Below are 20,077 nucleotides of genomic sequence, written 5' to 3'. Positions count from 1 at the left end.
CCAGTGGGACAGGGGAGCCAGAGAAAACCACGGAAGGTGGCAGGTGTCCCCTCCCACAGCTTGTTAGCCGCTAGGATTGCTTTTACACGAGAGCCGACCGCCGGCTCTAAAAAAGCTGCAGGCATCATCCCAGTATAACCACTTAAAGTCCAGTGACATACGGGTACATCGCTGGTACGGAAGTGATTAAATACAAGACCCAAAAAGATACTCGCAAAATGTGAGTTTCAAAACTCAAGTCACTCTAAAATTGTGGAACTGCATCAGATTGGGTCAGTTTTGAGGAACGGGGCATGTCCATCAAAATGTGTCAGCTTTACAACTACAGCAACAATGGCAGATAGAGTTGGGTATTGAAATGCTTGTACCTCCTCATGTTTGGGAGTATGATTATGGCTCTTGTATTTAGTACAATTTGGTGGTGGTAATGCACTGAGCGTGTCTTTTCACAATAGCAAAAGTAAAAATAAAGGATCTCTCTAGGAACAAGACATCCAAACTGTTTTCTACATGCTGCACAGTTCTCTGAAAAGCCCTCAGCGATATATTATGACCAGTATTTGGCTACATGGGTAAGATTATTGCCTTGCGGATGGACGCCAGTGAGTATTTTTCTTCTTATGGTTGGACATCTTGCTTGTAGACTCATTGCCCCCTTTGGAGGCTGTAGCAGCTAAGCTGTTCCTAGAAGAAGAAAAAAAAGCCCAGTATGGCTGAATGTAGTCAATGTTTATAAAACAGGCTCATCTGTGATCAGTGACTACATCTGAACTATACCATAAAAGGTCAATGCTGCTTATCTAGAATAAAGGAGATACAACATAAAATTAAAAGGATGCCAGTCAGGATGGAATTATGGAAACTGCCACTGCTGACTTTATATTTTAACTGGTCCTAAGAATGCAACCAGTGAACTTTAACCTCTGACCTGTGCACACTCCAGGTCAGGGATAGGTCATTTAAGCAACCACAATAACCCATGCTGTTCATGCTCTAATATCTACAGTATTTGTAAAACTATAGAAAGGATGGTCTAAGGATAATCTGAACACACTGGTCAGCACTGCATTTTTATGGGCTCACAAGATTTAGGATCGAAGATATTGACAACTACAAGCTTTATGCCACAAGGAATGTAAAGCGTCATTCACAGCAGGTAGGCCAAGATGTCAATCAAATTCAAAATGTCACATTTACATAAAGGAATGCAGTCTACAAAAGAGGTAAAATACTGGCAACTGCATTAATAATTGATGGGATAGGTGTAGAAAAAAAAAAAAAAGTCAGGATAGAAAATTATATATATATATATATATATATATATATATATATATATATATATATATATATATATATATATATATATATATATATATATATATATATATATATATATATATATATATATATAATGATCATCATACAAGATTTATATAGCACCAACAGTGTGCACAGCGCTTTATAACATGAATGACAATGATACCTTTTTCATTGTGCCCCAGCTTGTAGTATAATCACTTCCTCCTCTTCACTGTCGTCAGATACCATGACAACATCATCTGCAACACAGTATAAAATCAATACACAGTGAACATTTAGCAACAGTAAAGTTAAAGCGGTATTAAACCCAAAAACACAAAAAAAATGTCATATTGCAGCTTACCAATCATTACATGTGGTGGCTGCTTTCGTTTTTTTTTAGGCTTTCCCCCCCCCTTTTTTCACCTGGTGATCTGGTCAGTGACAACTCCTATATTAGAGCACCTCCACTTCACAGATGAAGCACAGGTGGCACCTTTGGACAGCAGCATTGTTAATCTGAGAGAAGGGGAGAATTGGATGTACTAGCAAATTTAGATACACCAACAAATTGAAGCTGAACTCCAGTGAACCCTTTATAAGCAGTTACAGCAGATAGTTTCTTCATTTTGGGATAAAGGTTTTACATAAATAAAAGCTGATCATTCTAAGCACCCCTGCCAGTAGTAAATGATTTGTCTCAATCCTCTATCTGCTACATCTGCAAGATTCTTGGCTGAATGCCGGTAAAAAGTCTCCCGTTCGCATGCACGGGAGTGATGACATCGTAGCTCCAGCCACAATACCCGGAAGACACGCCGAGGAAAAATGTCAGCTGCCTCGGCGTGGACCAAGTGAGATACCGACGCCTCGTTCTAAGGCAAGAATTTCATAATGAGCTAGTATGCGGTGCATACTAGCTCATTATGCCTTTTGCCTTTACAGGTGTAGAAAAAAAAAAAAGTGTCAGCGGGTATACAACCGCTTTAACCACTTCCGTACCGCCCACCGCACATATACTGCAGCAGGGCGGCCTTGTATGTACCCGTATGCAATTTTGTGCATGAGATACTCTATGTCCGCCACCCACCCGCGATCACGGTACAGAGAGGCAGAATGTAAACAAGGTGGATACCCATTCTGACAGGGGAAAACATGGAGATCTGCCGTTCCTAGTGATCAGGAACAGTGATCTCTGTTGTCCCAGTGAGCCCAGCCCCCCACAGTTGGAACACACCCAGGGAGCACCGCTAATCCTTTGTTTGGCCCAGAGTATTAACCCCTTCCCTGCCATTTATACATTGATCAGTGCTTTTTTTTTTGCACTGATCACTGTATTGGTATTACTGGTTCCCAAAAAGTGTCACTTGGAGTCAGATTTGTCTGCCGCAAAGTCGCAGTCCCGCAAAAAAAAAAAAACACAGATCGCCACTCCCTTTTTTATACACTACAACTTTTGTTCAAACCAAATCAATATACGCTTATTAGGATTTTTTACCAAAAATATGTAGAAGAATACATATTGGTCTAAACTAATGAATAAAGGTTTCGATTTTTTTTTATTATTATGTATTATGGCAAAAATTCTCACTCTTTTTGTGTTTATAGCGCAAAAAATAAAAACTGCAAAGGTGATTAAATACCACCAAAATAAAGCTCTATTTGTGTGTGTGTGTGTGTGTGTGTGTGTGTGGGGGGGGGGGGGGGGGGGGGGGGCATCAATTTTGTTTGGGTACAACATCGCACCACCACGCAATTGTTAGTTAAATTGACGCAGTGCCGTATTGCAAAATATTTGCAAACAAAATGAAGGTTTCCCCATTTAGAATAAGAAGCCGTCAGGTTAGTAAAACAGCGATATTAAAAACGATTTTAGGTTAAATTGCACAGTTGGAGAATTACTCAAATTCTTTTGAGTAAAACAATACCATTGCCAGTGCATCTTATCTCAGCTTCCAGAGCTTGGATTCATTGAATGAGTTTACCAAAAATGTAAATATTGCAGAATATACAGCCTCATGCTACATAACCAAGTTCCATTTCATGCTGAATAAATTAAAATTTTCATTCTTCTTAAAAGCAGAGTTCCGCCAATGTTTTTAAAGTCAGCAGCTACAAATACTGCAACTGACGATTTTTTAAAAATTAGGAAACTTTCCTTATATAGGGCTCCTGCGATGTCGGCACCCGAAGCCCATCTGTCCCTTCGGCTGCTGCCGCCGCCATCTTCAGTAAGGAGATCAGAAGTGAAGCCTTGTCTTCACTTCAAAAGTTTCCTACTGCGCATGCGTGAATCACGCTGCCCGATCCCACTGGTCTCTGCTGTCTTCTGGGACCTGTGTGTCTCCCAGAAGACAGCAGGGGGGGTAGGAGGAGGCACTGGGGTGGCGAAGATAGCCGCGAGTGGTTCGGCCATGAGAGAGAGAGAGAGAGAGAGAGAGAGAGAGAGAGAGAGAGAGAGAGAGAGAGAGAGAGAGAGAGAGAGAGAGAGAGAGAGAGAGAGAGAGAGAGAGAGAGAGAGAGAGAGAGAGAGAGAGAGAGAGAGAGAGAGAGATTTTCTGCATAAAACATTGTCATTCCATGAGATAATCTACGAGGCATGTTTACGGGTGCAATTAGGCGCAGGGCAGTGTATAAATTAGGTGGGGCAACTGGTGGCGAGTAACTCTTGAGGCCTGGCTAGTAGCTCAGGACTTGAAATTTTGAGCCCTGTACTAGAGTATAAGCCGAGGCACCAAATTCTACCACAAAAAAAATGGGAAAACGTATTGACTCAAGTCAATAAGCCTAGGGTGAGAATGCAGCAGCCACTGTAAGCGGAAAAGAGGGTCAACAATGCCCATTTGCACGCCTCGCTGTGCCCATTTGCATGCCTCGCTGTGCCCCTTTTGCAGCGTACCTGAAATGCTTGACAGGCTGCGCTGCGGCTGTCCATTTTTTAAAACTCGCGGCTTCCTCCTGGTCCCGTTCCGCCATAGGCGTTTGACACAGTGTTCAGCGTTCCGTCTATAATGGACGTTCTTTCATTCTTGGACAAGAGAAGGTCCGTGATAGGCGGAACACTGAATACAGTGTCAAACGCCTATCACGGAATGGGACAGGACCAGGAGGAAGCAGCGAGCTTTAAAAATTGGATGCCCAAGGTACACTGACTTGAGAATAAGCCGAGAGGGGTATTTTCAGCCCTACAAAAAGGGCTGAAAAACTCAGCTAATACTCGAGTATATATGGTACTTTTGGTTTAAACTGAGGGGGGGGGGGGAGCAGAATAGTTTCTCCATTAACCTCATGTATCCTTTTCCCATAATAGTTGTGACAATGATTGTGCAAAGTTTCGGATTTTGTTTACCTCCATTTGTCTAGTCGCTTATTTCCCAATTTAATTTCCGCATATCCTATTACCTTTCATCACATCTTTTAATAGTATTTCCTCTTTTTTTGCCCATGTAGTGAAATATATATATTCCCCTTTCCTTGACTTAAAATAATTTGTGCCCAATATAGATATTGCCCCGGACCATTTTGTTGCTAAACGACCGGGCCACTTTTTGCGATTCGGCACTGCGTCGCTTTAACTGACAATTGCGTGGTCGTGCGACGTGGCTCCCAAACAAAATGTACATTTCCCCCCCCCCCACAAATAGAGCTTTCTTTTGGTGGTATTTGATCACCTCTGCGTTTTTTATTTTTTGCACTAACAAAAATAGAGCGTCAATTTTGAAAAAAAAAAATTCAATATTTTTTACTTTTTGCTATAATAAATATCCCCAAAAAATATATATATAAAAAAAAAAAAAAAGTTTTTTCCCCTCAGTTTAGGCCGATACGTGTTCTACATAATTTTGGGTTAAAAAAAAAAAAAAAAGCGTTTATTGGTTTGCGCAAAAGTTGTAGCATCTACAAAATAGGGAATAGTTTTATAGCATTTTTATTAATATTTTTTTTTTTGTTTTTTTTTTACTAATAATGGCTGCGATCAGCGATTTTTATCATGACTGCGACATTATGTCGGACACATCGGACACCTTTGACTCATTTTTGGGACCATCGTCATTTTTACAGCGATCAGTGCTATAAAAATTCACAGATTACTGTGAAAAGGACACTGGCAGTGAAGGGGTTAACAACTAGGTGGCGCTGTAGGGGTTAAGCGTTCCCCAGGGAGCGATTCTTACGGTCAGGGGACGTGACTTGCTTTGACACGTCACTGATCGTTGTTCCCGATGACAGGGAACACGATCAGTGACAGTGTCACTAGGCAGAACAGGGAGATGTTGTGTTTACACCAACATCTCCCCGTTCTATCTCTCCGTGAGACAATCGCGGGTTTGTCTGCCGCGATCGAGTCCGCAGGACCCACGTTCGGCCTCACGGATATCGTGGCTTGCGCGTGCTTCCACAACAACCACTATTTTCACAACGTCCTTCTGCCTGCCCGTGCCATTCTGCAGACGTATATCTGCGTGCGCCGGGCGGCAATCGGTTAATGGTGAATTACAGTCCCAATGATACAATCTCCCTAGGCCATCCCAAATCTTAAAATTATTTCTAGTTAGTGGGTTTGTGTCCAATGGTTAAATCCCGGTGCTGTTGTGGTATCCAAACCATCTTTCCTAAATTAACTTTACTTTGCGATATCTCCATATTTACCCAACTTTTCCCTTTTTTATTATGAATCCACTCTACCGTCCCGGAGACAGAAATCGCCTGCTAGTATTTCTCAAAGTCCGGTGCGGTTAGTCCCCCTGACCTTTTTGCTTTCCCCAGTGTTACATAAACACCCCAGGATTGCATATGCGCCCAAATATATTTTAGTAACATTGATCTTAATTTCCTGAAGTAGCCCTGCGGTACTGTTTTTGGGATCATTTGAAAGATGTAAACCATCCTTGGTAGGATATCATTGTGAAAAAAAAAAAAAAAAAAAGAAGTACAAAAATAAATTGTAAAAAATGTCAGGTGACCCAGTTCACACTGGTGCCATGCCAGACATCGCATGTGATTCGCACTGCATTGCTGTTCAGATCACATGCAATGTCTGTGTGATGCGATTTCAGCCATTCAAACTGTATGGTTGAAATCGCATCGCATTCGGACCAAACACGCACAGGACCCTTTTTTTGGTCCGCACCAGAATTGGATCGCATGGGTGTTCACACCTGTGCAATCCGATTCATGTCCAAACTGTCAGTTTGCAGTGCGATATGCGAGCTGAAATGGAGGGGTCGTCAACATTGTATGACACGCTCCAACAGTTCGCATATGGCAGTGTAAACTGCTGTGCGATTCGGCTGCGATGTGGGAACCCACAGTGGATTCGCAGGGTTCCCGAATCGCACCAGTGTGAACCGAGCCTTTGTGGGAGCAGTCAGGTGACATTTGTAGGCTGTATGCTTTGAGGCTCGGTTCACATTGGCGAATCCACTGCGGGTTCCCACATCGCACCCGACTCGCACGGCAGTTCACACTGCCATATGCAAACTGCTGGGGAGTGTCATACAATGTTAATGACACCCCCATTTCAGCTTGCATATCGCACTGCGAACTGACAGTTCGGACATGAATCGGAGGTGTGAAAACCCATGCGATTCTGGTGCGGACCAAAAAAGGGTCCTGTGTGAGTTTGGTCCGAATGCGGTGCGATATCAGCCATACTATCTGTATGGCTGAAATCGCACTGCATGGACATCGCATGCGATTTGCAGTGCGGTGCGAATTACATGCGATCTCGCACCGTGCACAAATGTGATCCAGCCTTACTGGGTGCAATTATAAAAAGTGAGAAATCCACCCCTCCCCCACAAAACACACAATAGTGATGGAAAGGAATGTTGCAACTGTGATCAGGTGACCTCAGACACACACTGCACTATACTAATATTATTATTAATAATATCACTGGATCTTCTACTCTGCCCAGCTCTGACTAGATACATGAACCCCCCCCCCCCCCCCCCAATCACTTGTCTGTGTATATTCTGCTGGCTGTTCACTGCATACATTTCCTCATCACCCTGATCTGGGGATCACACCCCATGAAGAGAAACATCCAGTCAAAACACAGTAAAGGCAGCCAATCCTGGGAGAGCTGGAGGGGAGGGGAGAGGAGGTGGATGTGAATTTTTTTTTTACACAGGGTGTGCCTGTCACAGGCTTGTGCACGAGATATATAAATAACCTGTCACTCACAGCAAGGGGGGGGCGAAACGGACCGAGGTTTAAAAAAATAAAATAATAATAATAATAAAAATAAATAAATAAATATATTTATATATATATATATATATATATATAACATCCACTTTAATCGCTGGTTTATAATTGGCCCTAAACATAGTATCCAATGATGCAGTCAATTTTATTCCCAGGTACCCCAGTCCCGCCTTACACCATACAAAATGGAATTTAGGTTGGATTGCCCGCTGCTCCTCCCTTGGGATAGCGATATTCAAAATCTCAGATTTGGACATATTTATTTTAAATAAAGTCAGCATTGGGAAGAGGGGGCACCCCTGACTTGTTAAATAAGTTAAGGAGGAGATAGATTCCCATTTATTCTAATTTTAGCCGTTGGATGATAAAAAGCAGCTATCCATTTCATCACCCTCACCCCAATACCCAGATGTCTAAATGTTCCAAACATGAAACCCCAGTCCATCCTGTCGAAGGCCTTTTCGGTATCAATCGTCAGGAATGCGACTGGGGTACCCCCCTTTTACTTCATGAATGATAAAAAAAATAAAAAAAAAATAAACTGATTTCAGGCCATTATCCCTTCCCTCTCTCCCTGTCGCAAACCCTACCTGATCATTATGTACAGGGCCGGATTAACAATGGGGCTGATGGAGCTGCAGCTCCAGGCCCCTTCCTCAAGATAGGCCCATTTGCCCAAAAAAAAAAAAAAAAAAAAATTTTTTTTTTTTTTTTTTAAGAATTTTTTTTTTTTTTAAGATCGAATTTGGGGGGTTGTAGCTCGATGACCAGAGGTCACAGAAACCCCACATGTGGGGGGTAGGCAGGGAAGAGCTACCCCACAACTGGTTAAAATATGGGACGGCTATCATTTATGGTTCCGGAGATATGGGCCTGCTTGCACAGCCTGTCAGAAGCTACATTCAGAGCGGCCAATATAAATACAAGCTGACACACTGCAGCAGACTGATAGGATCACAGTGCTTATAATAATTATTTGTATATTACTCATGGTAATTAACCCCTTGCCACCCAGGCCAATTCTGACACTTCTCTACTACATGTAAAAATCATCATTTGTTTTTTGCTAGAAAATTACTCTATGGTGGTCTTTGCACTTTTTATGTTGCAGGGTACAGAGCTGCACGATTCTGGCTAAATGAGAATTGCAATTTTTTTGCTTAGAAGATAGATCACTATTCTCTCACGATTGTTGCGGCGTAACATCATCTTTCACATTAAAACAAAAAAAAAATGGGCTAACTTCACTGTTTTGTTTTTATGTTTTTTTTTTATTCATTGAAATGGGCAAATGCAGTGTGACATAAAATATTGCAGCAATTGCCATGTTATTCCCTAGAGTCTCTGCTAAAATATATATAATGTTTGGCAGTTCCAAGTAATTTTCTAGCAAATAATATTGCTTTCTAACTTAAGAAACAAGTGTTGGACTTTAAGTGGTTACATTTAGTTACAATGTTAGTTACAATGTTTCATTTTGTTTACAAACTTGGTAGACTGCCCAGATTTGTTCTTTACACACAGAAGTGTATCCCTTTGATCTAAGAAGGAAGTGTCAGTTACAATGTTTCCTGTTAAAAACTTGGCAGACTGCCCAGATATTTTCTTTTGACAGCTGAAAGTCTCTCCACAGTTATATGAAAGAATCAGCAAACTCTGCATTGAAGATCGTCAGGGGGGTTGAATCGAGATCACGATTTTTTTAACGATTAATTGTGCAGCTCTAGCACGGTATTTGCCCAGCAATTTTTCAAACATGTTTTTTTGGAAAAAAATGTTTCATTCATTAAAAAAACAGTTAGTTAGTTAAGTTAGCACAATTTTTTTTGGTATCTTAAGCGATGCTTTACATTTTTTTAGGTTACATGTTTAGAGTTACAGAGGAGGTCTAGTACTAGAATTATTTTTCTCGCTCTAACGATCGTGGCGTATGTAACCTGTGTGTATCTGGCTCTGATACTACCAGTGCCTACCCAGCCACTGACTAGTATCTCTCCCCAGCCTGTCCCCACACACCCTCTCATCTGCTGACCTGTGGATGGGGGAATCACTCCTGCAGTGTTATTGTGTTCTGCCAGTGCGTACAATGATCAGTGTTGCTAACTTTAGCTGGCAGCACTGATTGTTTTAAGAAAAAAAAAAACAGGCTGGTTGTACTCAAGTTGATTAATAGATTGACTTGTGTAAAACCAGCTAGCCCATACATAGATTGACTATGGCTGGTCTCTGCATAATTGGCGTAATTTCAATCCATGTATGACCCGCTTAACCACTACTCAGTCCCTAAATATCCTTCCACTCCTGTACATAGTGCTCACTGTCATACCCTACACACTCCTCTCCTGTACATAGTGGCCCACTGTCATACCCTCCACACTCCTCTCCTATACATAGCGCCCACTGTCATACCCTTCACACTCCTCTCCTGTACATAGTGCCTGCTGTCATACACTTCTCTCCTGTACTTAGTGCCCACTGTCGCACCCTCCACACTCCTCTCCTGTACATACTGCTCACTGTCATACCCTCCACACTCCTCTCTCCTATACATAGTGCCCACTGTCATACCCTCCACACTCCTCTCCTATACATAGTGTTCACTGTCATACCCTCCACACTCCTCTCCTATACATAGAGCCCACTACCATACCGTCTACATTCCTCTCCTGTACATACTGCGCACTTTCATACCCTCCACACTCCTCTCCTGTACATACTGCCCCATCATACCCTCCACACTTCTCTCTGGTACGTACTACCCTCTGTTTATACCCCCTCACTCTTCCTGTACATACTGCCCATTGTCATACCCTTCACACTCCTCTCCTGTACATAGTGCCCACTGTTAGACCCTCCACATTCCTCTCCCTCACCTGCACATACTTCCCACTTATATACCGTCCATACTCCTCCCCTATGTCGCTTACCCACAAAAACAGTTCTTTAAAATTATACTGAATATCCTCAATGTTACCAGCTCTAGAATGGACACACTTTTGTTAGTTCAACTAAAGGAAATATCAGTTCTCATATTTGTTCTGCCCCATTATTAGTACTCATTTAATTTTGTGATTACTACTATGATGTATAGAGGAACACCGGGGATCTCAGCTACTCTAAATATAGCACTTATATAAAAAAGTGGCCCTGAAAATATTTTTTAAATGTTGGCAACTGTGCACTTAGGCACTGCCCAAGGTCCACCGGGTCAGTAGGGGGCCCCATGAGAGGCTCCTGTGATATTAAAGCGGTAGTAAACTTTCCTGACATTACTACTTTTTAGAGGCCCTGGGGTAGGTTATGCCACAACGTACAAGTATGCACAGCATATTAGCACATTAGTGTACACTTCAATTTTCAGACTGAGCCCTCCAGTGCTGCGCTGTGATGAATCAGACGGGGCCCGGGCACTTCCATCTTCACCCGGTCTTCCTTCTGGGTTCTGTGCCTTTGGTCACTTGCCTTGGCTGGGCTGCGTTCATGTCATTCCCACGCATTTATTTATTATTTATTACACCCCATTCACACCTCCGCGACAAAACGCCGGCCGCTCGTGCCGCTGGAGGGGAGAATTCCCATTGCTGTCTATGAGATGGTTCACATCTCATAGACGCCGTACACATGCGGCATGAAAAAAAGTCCCGGACCCTTTTTTTCAGGCGGCATTGGCATTCGGCCATACAAAGCAATAGGAAGGATTTGTAAAAAAAAAAGTTACACTATTCGCGGCAAAATACGCCGCGTACACGGCGTTACTTGTCGCGGAGGTGTGAATGCAGCCTAAAAGGCCCCACCAAAATCCTCAGCACCAGGCCCATGATGTTCTTAATCTGGCCCTGATTATGTACCCAGCTTGGCAATAGCGGCTTTAATCTCTCTGCAATTATTTTAGCAAAACTCTATGTCTGTATTTAACAGAGAAATTGGCCTACAGCTCGCTGGGACTGCTGGGACTTTCCCTTCTTTCAAAATAAGAGTTATATAGGCCAGTAATGATGCCTCTCGCAGGGTCTCTCCTTCTGCTAAGGTATTCAGATATTCACATAAATTTAGAGATCAAAAGCTTTTGAAATCTTTTATAATATAAAATAGAGTACCCGTCGGGGCCCAGGCTCTTTCCCGGGCCATATTTTTTATTGATGTTCTCATTTCTTCTTGAGTAATTGGGGCTTTAAGTTGTACAAGCCCCTCCTTGAGCAACATGGGGAGGTCTAGGCCCTGCAGGTACTCATCAACTTTTGCATCTCGTTTCTGTCCATCTTCCCCTCTCTGTTTCACATTATATAGTGAGCTGCAATATGCATGAAATACCTCTGCTATTTCAGGAGACGAATGCACCATCTCTCCCTTATCGTTCTTGATTTTAGGGATAAAAGATATTTTTCTTTTCCCTGACTGCTCTGGCCAACCATTTCCTATATTTATTTCCCCATTGATACCCCGCCTTGTTTATTATATGGAAAGCACGTTTTTTTCTCCTGTTCTAGCTAGTCCAGGCTCTAGTCTACAGGGTTAAAACAGGCCATGATAAAAAACACATAACACCTCATCGCCCATAAAACAACATCCATTCCAGTTAGCTTTTCAGAGGGATGACAAGGGCTTCTGCAAGTGTAAACCTTACAGTCACATTCAATTTTACTGACTGTAGGACAGTCAACAATTTTCACACTAATAAACTTTGTGTTCACTATGATAAAAGGTCCTTAGGCTTTTTTTAAACCACCAAATAAAACATACTAGCCATTTCACTTATTTTACACACATATACAGTAGCTCAGTGAATGTTGAACAGGAATGCATAGCATCCAGTCTTAACCTTCAGATTATACAACATGAGAAAAGCTCTTACACAGTACACTCCACCTGCAAACCACAATAGGATCTTGACTAATAATTCTAATAAACTCACTTTTTGAAATTTTCTTTGTAGTGTTAGTCTCTATCAACAAAACTGCTTCATCATCATCCTCCTCCTCCTCTTCTTCCGATTCCTCCAACTCTCCCCATGCATTTCCAGCTCCCTCTCCAATCTGAGCAGTGCCAGCAGCCCAAACAACCGGTTTTTCATTGCTGAATGAAAAAAGCTAAGAAAAATAACCCTCTCTGAAATAAATGCCATGATTATCCATTTCAAGTAGAGTTCGGTTGAGCAAGTTTATTCCCAAGGCAAGTCTTTGCTACTTTCCTGGATCCCAGCAAAACGATCTCATAACCCCTGTGGTTGTTTTTCTGCACCCCTGCCCACAAACAATACCCTAACCCACCCCAGGATGCAATAAAAAGAAAAATCTAAAAGCCCCAAATCTTTACCATAATTCAGTCAGGTGTGAAACCTATCTTCTGGACTGCAGACTGGAAGGGCCCTTTTTTGCATGTCCACGTCACTACCTAGCTGAGGTGGACACCCAATGAGCTGTCCAGTGGCAGGGTCCTCTCAGAAACTCTTGTAGTGTGAGGATATCACAAAACGGGGTGGCACAAGACTGGTCAGCAGGGGGTCAGGTCTCCAGAACTGGGACAACAGTCTTCATCCCCATAGGGGGGGGAATCAGAGGGTCAGGTGATGGTGGACTCAGCAAATTAAATGGGCCTGCATTTTACAGCCCATTAGAACTGTGGTGAAGGACCTTCAGTATTTCTGCATAACAAGTCAGTGACTGAAGGAGAATTTGGGCACATCAATGACTTTCTTTTTAAACACATTTCTTTTAGTAGCACGCAAGACCACTTTACTTTAAAAATTTCTTTTTTTTTTAGAAATAGCAGTATAGCTCTGGTAAGACCATATCACTTCTGTATTAATTGAGCATTTAGTGACAAGTCCCCCCCCCCACTTATTTTTAAGAGTATACAGTATATGACCAAATGACACATTTGTTATAAAGGATACACATCTGATGGAGGCTCCGATTTACAAATGATCTCTTCAGCTTTGTTCTCTACATCTTTAGTATCTACAGGGATTTTTTCCATCTTTAGAGCAGTTATTTTCTGGTCTGGAAGAGACTCTGCAAAGCCAAATTTGCCTCCTTCCTTTCTGTAAAAAAGATATAAAAACCATAATGACATGCACACCACCATTCGGCTTTTATCATCTCCATTGCAAGTCTTGGCTCACCTGGCCTTTCGGTCATTTTCCAGGGCTTTCTGAATCAGTTCCGTAATCTCAGCCACCTTAACGCCAGCAATTTTGCTGCACCTCAGAACCTGTTTGAGAAACAGTATGACACTAAAAGCACATAGACATGATATGACGGCATTTGACTATTTGGTAACTTAATGTGCAGAGGTGCCTGCAGGCCATGCCATCGTAGTCACATTTATGTGACAAGAGGCACCACAAGTAAAACCATAACCTTCTGGATTACAATACACGCTTCCTGTACCCTTTTATACAGGTTGCATGGCATTATTGCCAATATTATTTTTCTTATAATCTTGAGGTATTATTGTAGTTTGGTCCCAAAATTCAAGGATATTTTTTTTAGCATCAAAAATACATGTAACAAAGCATGAGAGCCTCAACCTTGAATGCCAAATTTCCTCCTCGCAACGTTTTGCTTGACAGACACATGCTTCTTTTAGGCCCTAAATCTGTAAGAGCACATATACCCTTCTTCTGTGTAACTGCACTTATTGCATCTAGGACCCCCCCTCCCATGCAACCACACATACAGCCAGGTTAATTTGCTCTTACCTATAAGCCACACATACAGCAATGCCCTGCTTTGTATGATCACACATATATGTCCCTCCATGCCCCTTTCTATCAGGCACTCCTGCATACAAGCACACATGCTGTATATACAGTTGCAAGTAAAGTATGTGAACCCTTTTGGAATGATATGGATTTCTGCACAAATTGATCCTAAAATTGTGATCCGATCTTCATCTAAGTCACAACAATAGACAATCACAGTCTGCTTAAACTAATAACACAAAGAATTAAATGTTACCATGTTTTTATTGAACACACCACATAAACATTCACAGTGCAGGTGGAAAAAGTATGTGAACCCTTGGATTTAACCACTTGCCGCCCGCCAATGACATATTGACGGCGGCAAAGTGGTTGTCTGATCCTGACGTCATATGACGTCCTCAGGATTCTGAGCCGCTGCGCGCCCCCGGGGGCGCGCATCGCGGCGATCGTTGTTGCGGGGTGTCAGTCTGACACCCCGCAACACCGATCTCGGTAAAGAGTCTCTCACGGAGACTCTTTACCACGTGATCAGCCGTGTCGAATCACGGCTGTTCACGATGTAAACAGGAAAAGCCGTTGTCGGCTCTTCCTCACTCGCGTCTGACAGACGCGAGTAGAGGAGAGCCGATCTGCGGCTCTCCTGACAGGGGGGGGCTCGCGCTGATTGTTTATCAGCGCAGCCCCCCCTCGGATCGCCACATGGACCACCAGGGAAGCCCACCCTGGACCACCAGGGTGGGCAAAAAAAAAAAAGCATTACAAAAAAAAAAGATGCCAATCAGTGCCCACAAATGGGCACTGACTGGCAACATAGCTAAATCAGTGCCGCCCCACAGTGCCCATCCATGCCCAGTGCCCACCTATCAGTGCCCATCTGTGCCACCCATAAGTAGCCATCAGTGCCACCCATAAGTGCCGCCCATGAGTGCCCATCTGTGCCGCCCATGTGTGCCCATCAGTGCCGCCTATGTGTGCCCATCAGTGCCGCCTATGTGTGCCCATCAGTGCCGCCTATGTGTGTCCATCAGTGCCGCATACAAGCGCCGCCAATCAGTGCCACCTCATCTGTGCCCATCAGTACTACCTCATCGATGTCCATCAGTGCCATCTCATCGGTGCCCATCAGTGCCGCCATATCAGTGCCCGTAATTGAAAGAAAACGTTCTTATTTACAAAAAAATTTACAGAAAAAAATAAAAACATATTTTTTTTCAAAATTTTCAGTCTTTTTTTAGTTGTTGCGCACAAAAAAAAAAAAAAAAAAAAAAAAAAAATCGCAGAGGTGATCAAATACCACCAAAAGAAAGCTCTATTAGTGGGGAAAAAAGGACGCCAGTTTTGTTTGGGTACAGTGTAGCATGACCGCGCAATTGCCATTCAAAGTGCGACAGTGCTGAAAGCTGAAAATTGGCTTGGGCGGGAAGGTGTATACGTGCCCTGTATGGAAGTGGTTAATAACTGGTTGAACCTCCTTTGGCAGCAATAACTTCAACCAAACGTTTCCTGTAGTTGCAGATCAGACGTTCACAACGGTCAGGAATAATTCTTGACCATTTTTCTTTACAGAACGGTTTCAGTTCAGCAATATTTTTGGGATGTCTGGTGTGAATGGCTTTTTTGAGGTCATGCCACAGCATCTGAATTGGGTTGAGGTCAGGACTCTGACTGGGCCACTCCAGAACGCGTATTTTCTTCTGTTTAAGCCATTTTGTTGTTGATTTACTTCTATGCTTTGGGTTGTTGTCCTGTTGCAACACCCATCTTCTGTTGAGCTTCAGCTGGTGAACAGATGGCCTTAAGTTCTCCTACAAAATATATTGATAAACTTGGGAATTCATTTATCCTTCGATGATAGCAATCCGTCCAGGCCAAGACACAGCAGAGCAGCCCCAAACCATGATCACAGTTGTGATGAGGTTTTGATGTTGGTGTGCTGTGCCCCAATGCAAACACTTACATACAGTAACTCACAAAAGTAACACATATTATATCTTTTCTGGTGACAACACTGAAGAAATTACACTTTGCAACAATGTAAGGTAGTGAGTGTACAGCTTGTTTAATAGTGTAAATTTGCTGTCCCCTCAAAATAACTCAACACACAGCCATGAATGTATAAACCGCTGGCAACAAAAGTGAGTACACCCCTAAGAGAAAATGTCCAAATTGGGCCCAAAGTGTCAATATTTTGTGTGGCCACCATTATTTTCCAGCACTGCTTTAACCCTCTTGAGCATGGGTTCAGCAGAGCTTCACAGGTTGCCATTGGAGTCCTCTTCCACTCCTTCATGGTGGCATCACGGAGCTGGTGTATGTTAGAGACCTTGCGCTCCTTCACCTTCCGTTTGAGGAAGCCCCACAGATGCTCAATAGGGTTTAGGTCTGGAGACATGCTTGGCTAGTCCATCACCTTTACCCTCAGCAAGGCAGTGGTCGTCTTGGAGGTGTGTTTCGGGGTAGTTATGTTGGACTACTGCCTGTGGCCCAGTCTCTGAAGGGAGGGGGATCATGCTCTGCTTCAGTATGTCACAGTACATGTTGGCATTCATGGTTCCCTCAATGAACTGTAGCTCCCCAGTGCCGGCAGCACTCATGCAGCCCCAGACCATGATGCTCCCACCACCGTGCTTGATTGTAGGCAAGACACACTTGTCTTTGTACTCCTTACATGGTTTCCCCAACACACGCTTGACACCATCTCAACCAAATATGTTTGTTTATCTTGGTCTCATCAGACCACAGGACACGGTTCAGTAACCCATGTCCTTAGTCTATCTACAGAAAACTGTTTGAGGGCATCATCTTTAAAGAAGGCTTCCTTTTGGGGATGACAGCCATGCAGACCAATTTGATGCAGTGTGCGGGCGTATGGTCAGAGCACTGACAGGTTGACCCTACCCCCCACCTCTGCAGCAATGCTGGCAGCACTCATACGTCTAGTTACCAATTTCCCAAAGACAACCTCTGGATTTGATGCCGAGCACGTGCACTCAACTTCTTTGGTCAACCATGGCGAGGCCCTTTCTGAGTGGAACCTGTCCTGTTAAACCACTAAATGACCTTGGCCGCCATTCTGCAGCTCAGTTTCAGGGTCTTGGCAATCGTCTTATAGCCTATGCCATCTTTATGTAGAGCAACAATTCTTTTTTTCCAGATCCTCAGAGTTCTTTGCCATGAGGCGCCATGTTGAACTTCCAGTGGCCAGTATGAGAGAGCGAGAGCCATGACACCAAATTTATCACACCTGCTCTTTTAACACAAACGTGTCACATGACACCGGGGAGGGAAAATGGCTAATAGGGCCCAATTTGGACATTTTCACTTAGGGGTGTACTCACTTGTGTTGCCAGCGATTTAGACATTAATGGCTGTGTGTCGAGTTATTTGGAGGGGACAGCAAATTTACACTGTTATACAAGCTGTACACTTACTACTTTACATTGTAGCAAAGTGTAATTTCTTCAGTGTTGTCACATGAAAAGATATAATAAAACATTTACAAAAACGTAATGGGTGTACTCACTTTTGTGAGATACTGTAGGTCAGCCCTCAAATTTTCCACTCGCCTACTCGCAAAAAAGTGGAAAACGAGGGATTGCGAGCTGGGCTGCCTGCCTTGGAGGGGAGGGGGAGAGAGCACCGCCGGCGGGGTTGATCGAGATGGGAGCCGTGCTATCATCGATTGGCCCAAGGGAAGAGCGCATGGAGGAAGAGGAGAGCCGCGGGATAGTACGCTGTTACCGTGTGCTTACATTATAATTGTCTCCGCTCTGCTCGACACAGCCCCGCGCCTCCTCCTGATCTGCGCATGTGATAGATAGAACGCTGGTTCAATGCTGCGATGCATTTTATCCACCACAGGCACGGGGTCAGCAGGAGGCGGGGCTGTGTCGAGCAGAGCGGAGACAATTATAATGCAAGCGCTGGTAACAGCGTGCTATCCCGCAGCTTTCCTCTTCCTCCAGCCACGCATTCCTCTGCCCAGGCGAGGATGCAATGGACACAGTAAGGCTACAATGGTGGGCACAGGCAAGGCTGCACTGAAAGTTGTTGTTAAATGTTTTATGCAAAAATAAATAATAAATGTAATTTCATAAGATAATTTATGAGGGCGTGTCTAGGGGCGGGGCAGGGATCGAGTGGGGCACTGGTGGCGAGTAACCTTTGAGGCCTGGCTAGTAGCTCAGGACAATTTTGAGCCCTGCTGTAGGTCACTTCCTCCCCATAACCCCATGTCAAAGCACACATGGAAGAAAGAGGGAAAAAAAAAAAAAAAGAGAAAGAAAAGGCCAACATATGTTTTATATCTACTATATTGCATGGATTTAAAATAGATCAAATATTTAGCCAATGCTGACCACAACATTTACCAAGCACAATTTATTTTCCCCCAGCCAGCATCTCTATAATAGCTCCAGGAAATCACAAGGATTAGGATGATTTACATTACATAGACTAGAGAGAACATGGTGTTCAGCAGCTTTATATCAATTTGGAAAAGTGCTTGTTATTAAAACTACCATTAATGCTTTACAGGCTCCTGCAAAAAATAAAATAAATGCAAAAAATATGCATTTATTATTTTTTGTGAAAAAAGGTGAACTTATCCTTTAAGGCCCCTTTCACACTGGGGTGGGAGGTGTGGTGGCGGTAAAGCACAGCTATTTTTAGTGGCGCTTTACCGCTAATTTCCCTCTAGTCGGGCACTAGCGGGGCGGTTTTACCCCCAGCTAGCAGGCGAGAAAGGTTTAAAACCGCTCGCAATGCACCTCTGCAAAGGCGCATTGCCGGCGGTATAACCACGCTGTCCCATTGATTTCAATGGGCGGAAGCGGTGAAGGAACGGTATACACACCGCTCCAAAGATGCGGCTAGCGCACCACTCCAGTGTGAAAACCCTCAGGCATTCACACTGGAGAAACAGCAGCAGCTGTTTAGGGTAGTTTTGCAGGCGCCATTTTTAGCGCTATAGCGCCTGCAAACGGCTCCAGTGTGAAAGGGGTCTAACTCAACCAGCCTACTGAAGGATGTGAGATCACTGAACAAATAGACATCACCTGTTCTTTTAACAGCATAATTCCCCCACTTGATTGGATAGTACAAATCTCTCTGTGCTTGTTCATTGCGATCACTAGAAGGCCATCCATGACCCGTTCCTCACGTTCACTGGGATCCACCAATAAATATGTGCTATATGCAAAATAAATGAAAGTAAACATAAAAATCTTTACATATTTAGCCAACATGACTACAAAATAGTTGCAGATGTACAAATTTCATCGCTAGTCTTTGTAATAGCTCTCAGAGCCTATGACCAAGTTTTACATTAATAAAAATTATATATACAAAACAAACAAACACACACACAAGCGTGACTTTTTAAAATATATTTATGCATACTCGAGAATAAATTATTATATACAGGTACTGTTAAAATTTGTATAAATATATATTACACACACACACACACACACTCTAATGATGTAGGCGTGTTCTGCATTCATCTTAGAGCCCAGTGATTGCAAGGTTGCAGTGAGAAAAAAAAAATCGTTATTTTTTTCTGTAAATTATTATTATTATTTTTTTAAATACGGTTTTCTTCTTCAATTACGGGCACCGATATGGCTGCACTGATGGGCACCAATGAGGTGGCGCTGATGGGCACTGGTATGCAGCACTGATGGACACTCATAGGCGGCACTGATGGGCATGGATGGTCACTGAGAGGTGGCACTGATGATGGCATTCCTGGGCATCACTTTTTTATACGTTTTCTATGTTGTGCCCATGTTGCCAGTCAGTGCCCATTTGTGGGCACCGATTGGCATCTATTGCGAATATCTTTTAACATGTGGATGG

General features: G+C 43.2%; 1 protein-coding gene across 1 annotated transcript in view; it reads right to left on the bottom strand.

Moving 5' to 3' along the window:
• Nucleotides 1–615: 615 nt before the first annotated feature.
• EXOSC9 (exosome component 9) overlaps nt 616–20,077 on the bottom strand; it is a 38,299-nt gene continuing 18,837 nt past the window's right edge. The window contains exons 7-12 of the mRNA XM_040330333.1: nt 19,276–19,408; nt 13,634–13,722; nt 13,406–13,552; nt 12,425–12,585; nt 1,484–1,559; nt 616–684 (exon numbers count right to left, since the gene is read on the bottom strand). Coding sequence (XP_040186267.1) covers nt 1,489–1,559; nt 12,425–12,585; nt 13,406–13,552; nt 13,634–13,722; nt 19,276–19,408 — 601 coding nt within the window. The 3' untranslated portion in view covers nt 616–684; nt 1,484–1,488. The remainder of the gene's footprint in view (nt 685–1,483; nt 1,560–12,424; nt 12,586–13,405; nt 13,553–13,633; nt 13,723–19,275; nt 19,409–20,077) is intronic.

The sequence above is a fragment of the Rana temporaria genome, chromosome 1 (genome assembly GCF_905171775.1).
Source record: "Rana temporaria chromosome 1, aRanTem1.1, whole genome shotgun sequence".
In the NCBI taxonomy this organism is placed as follows: domain Eukaryota; kingdom Metazoa; phylum Chordata; class Amphibia; order Anura; family Ranidae; genus Rana; species Rana temporaria.
This window is presented reverse-complemented; position numbering and strand designations above follow the sequence as displayed.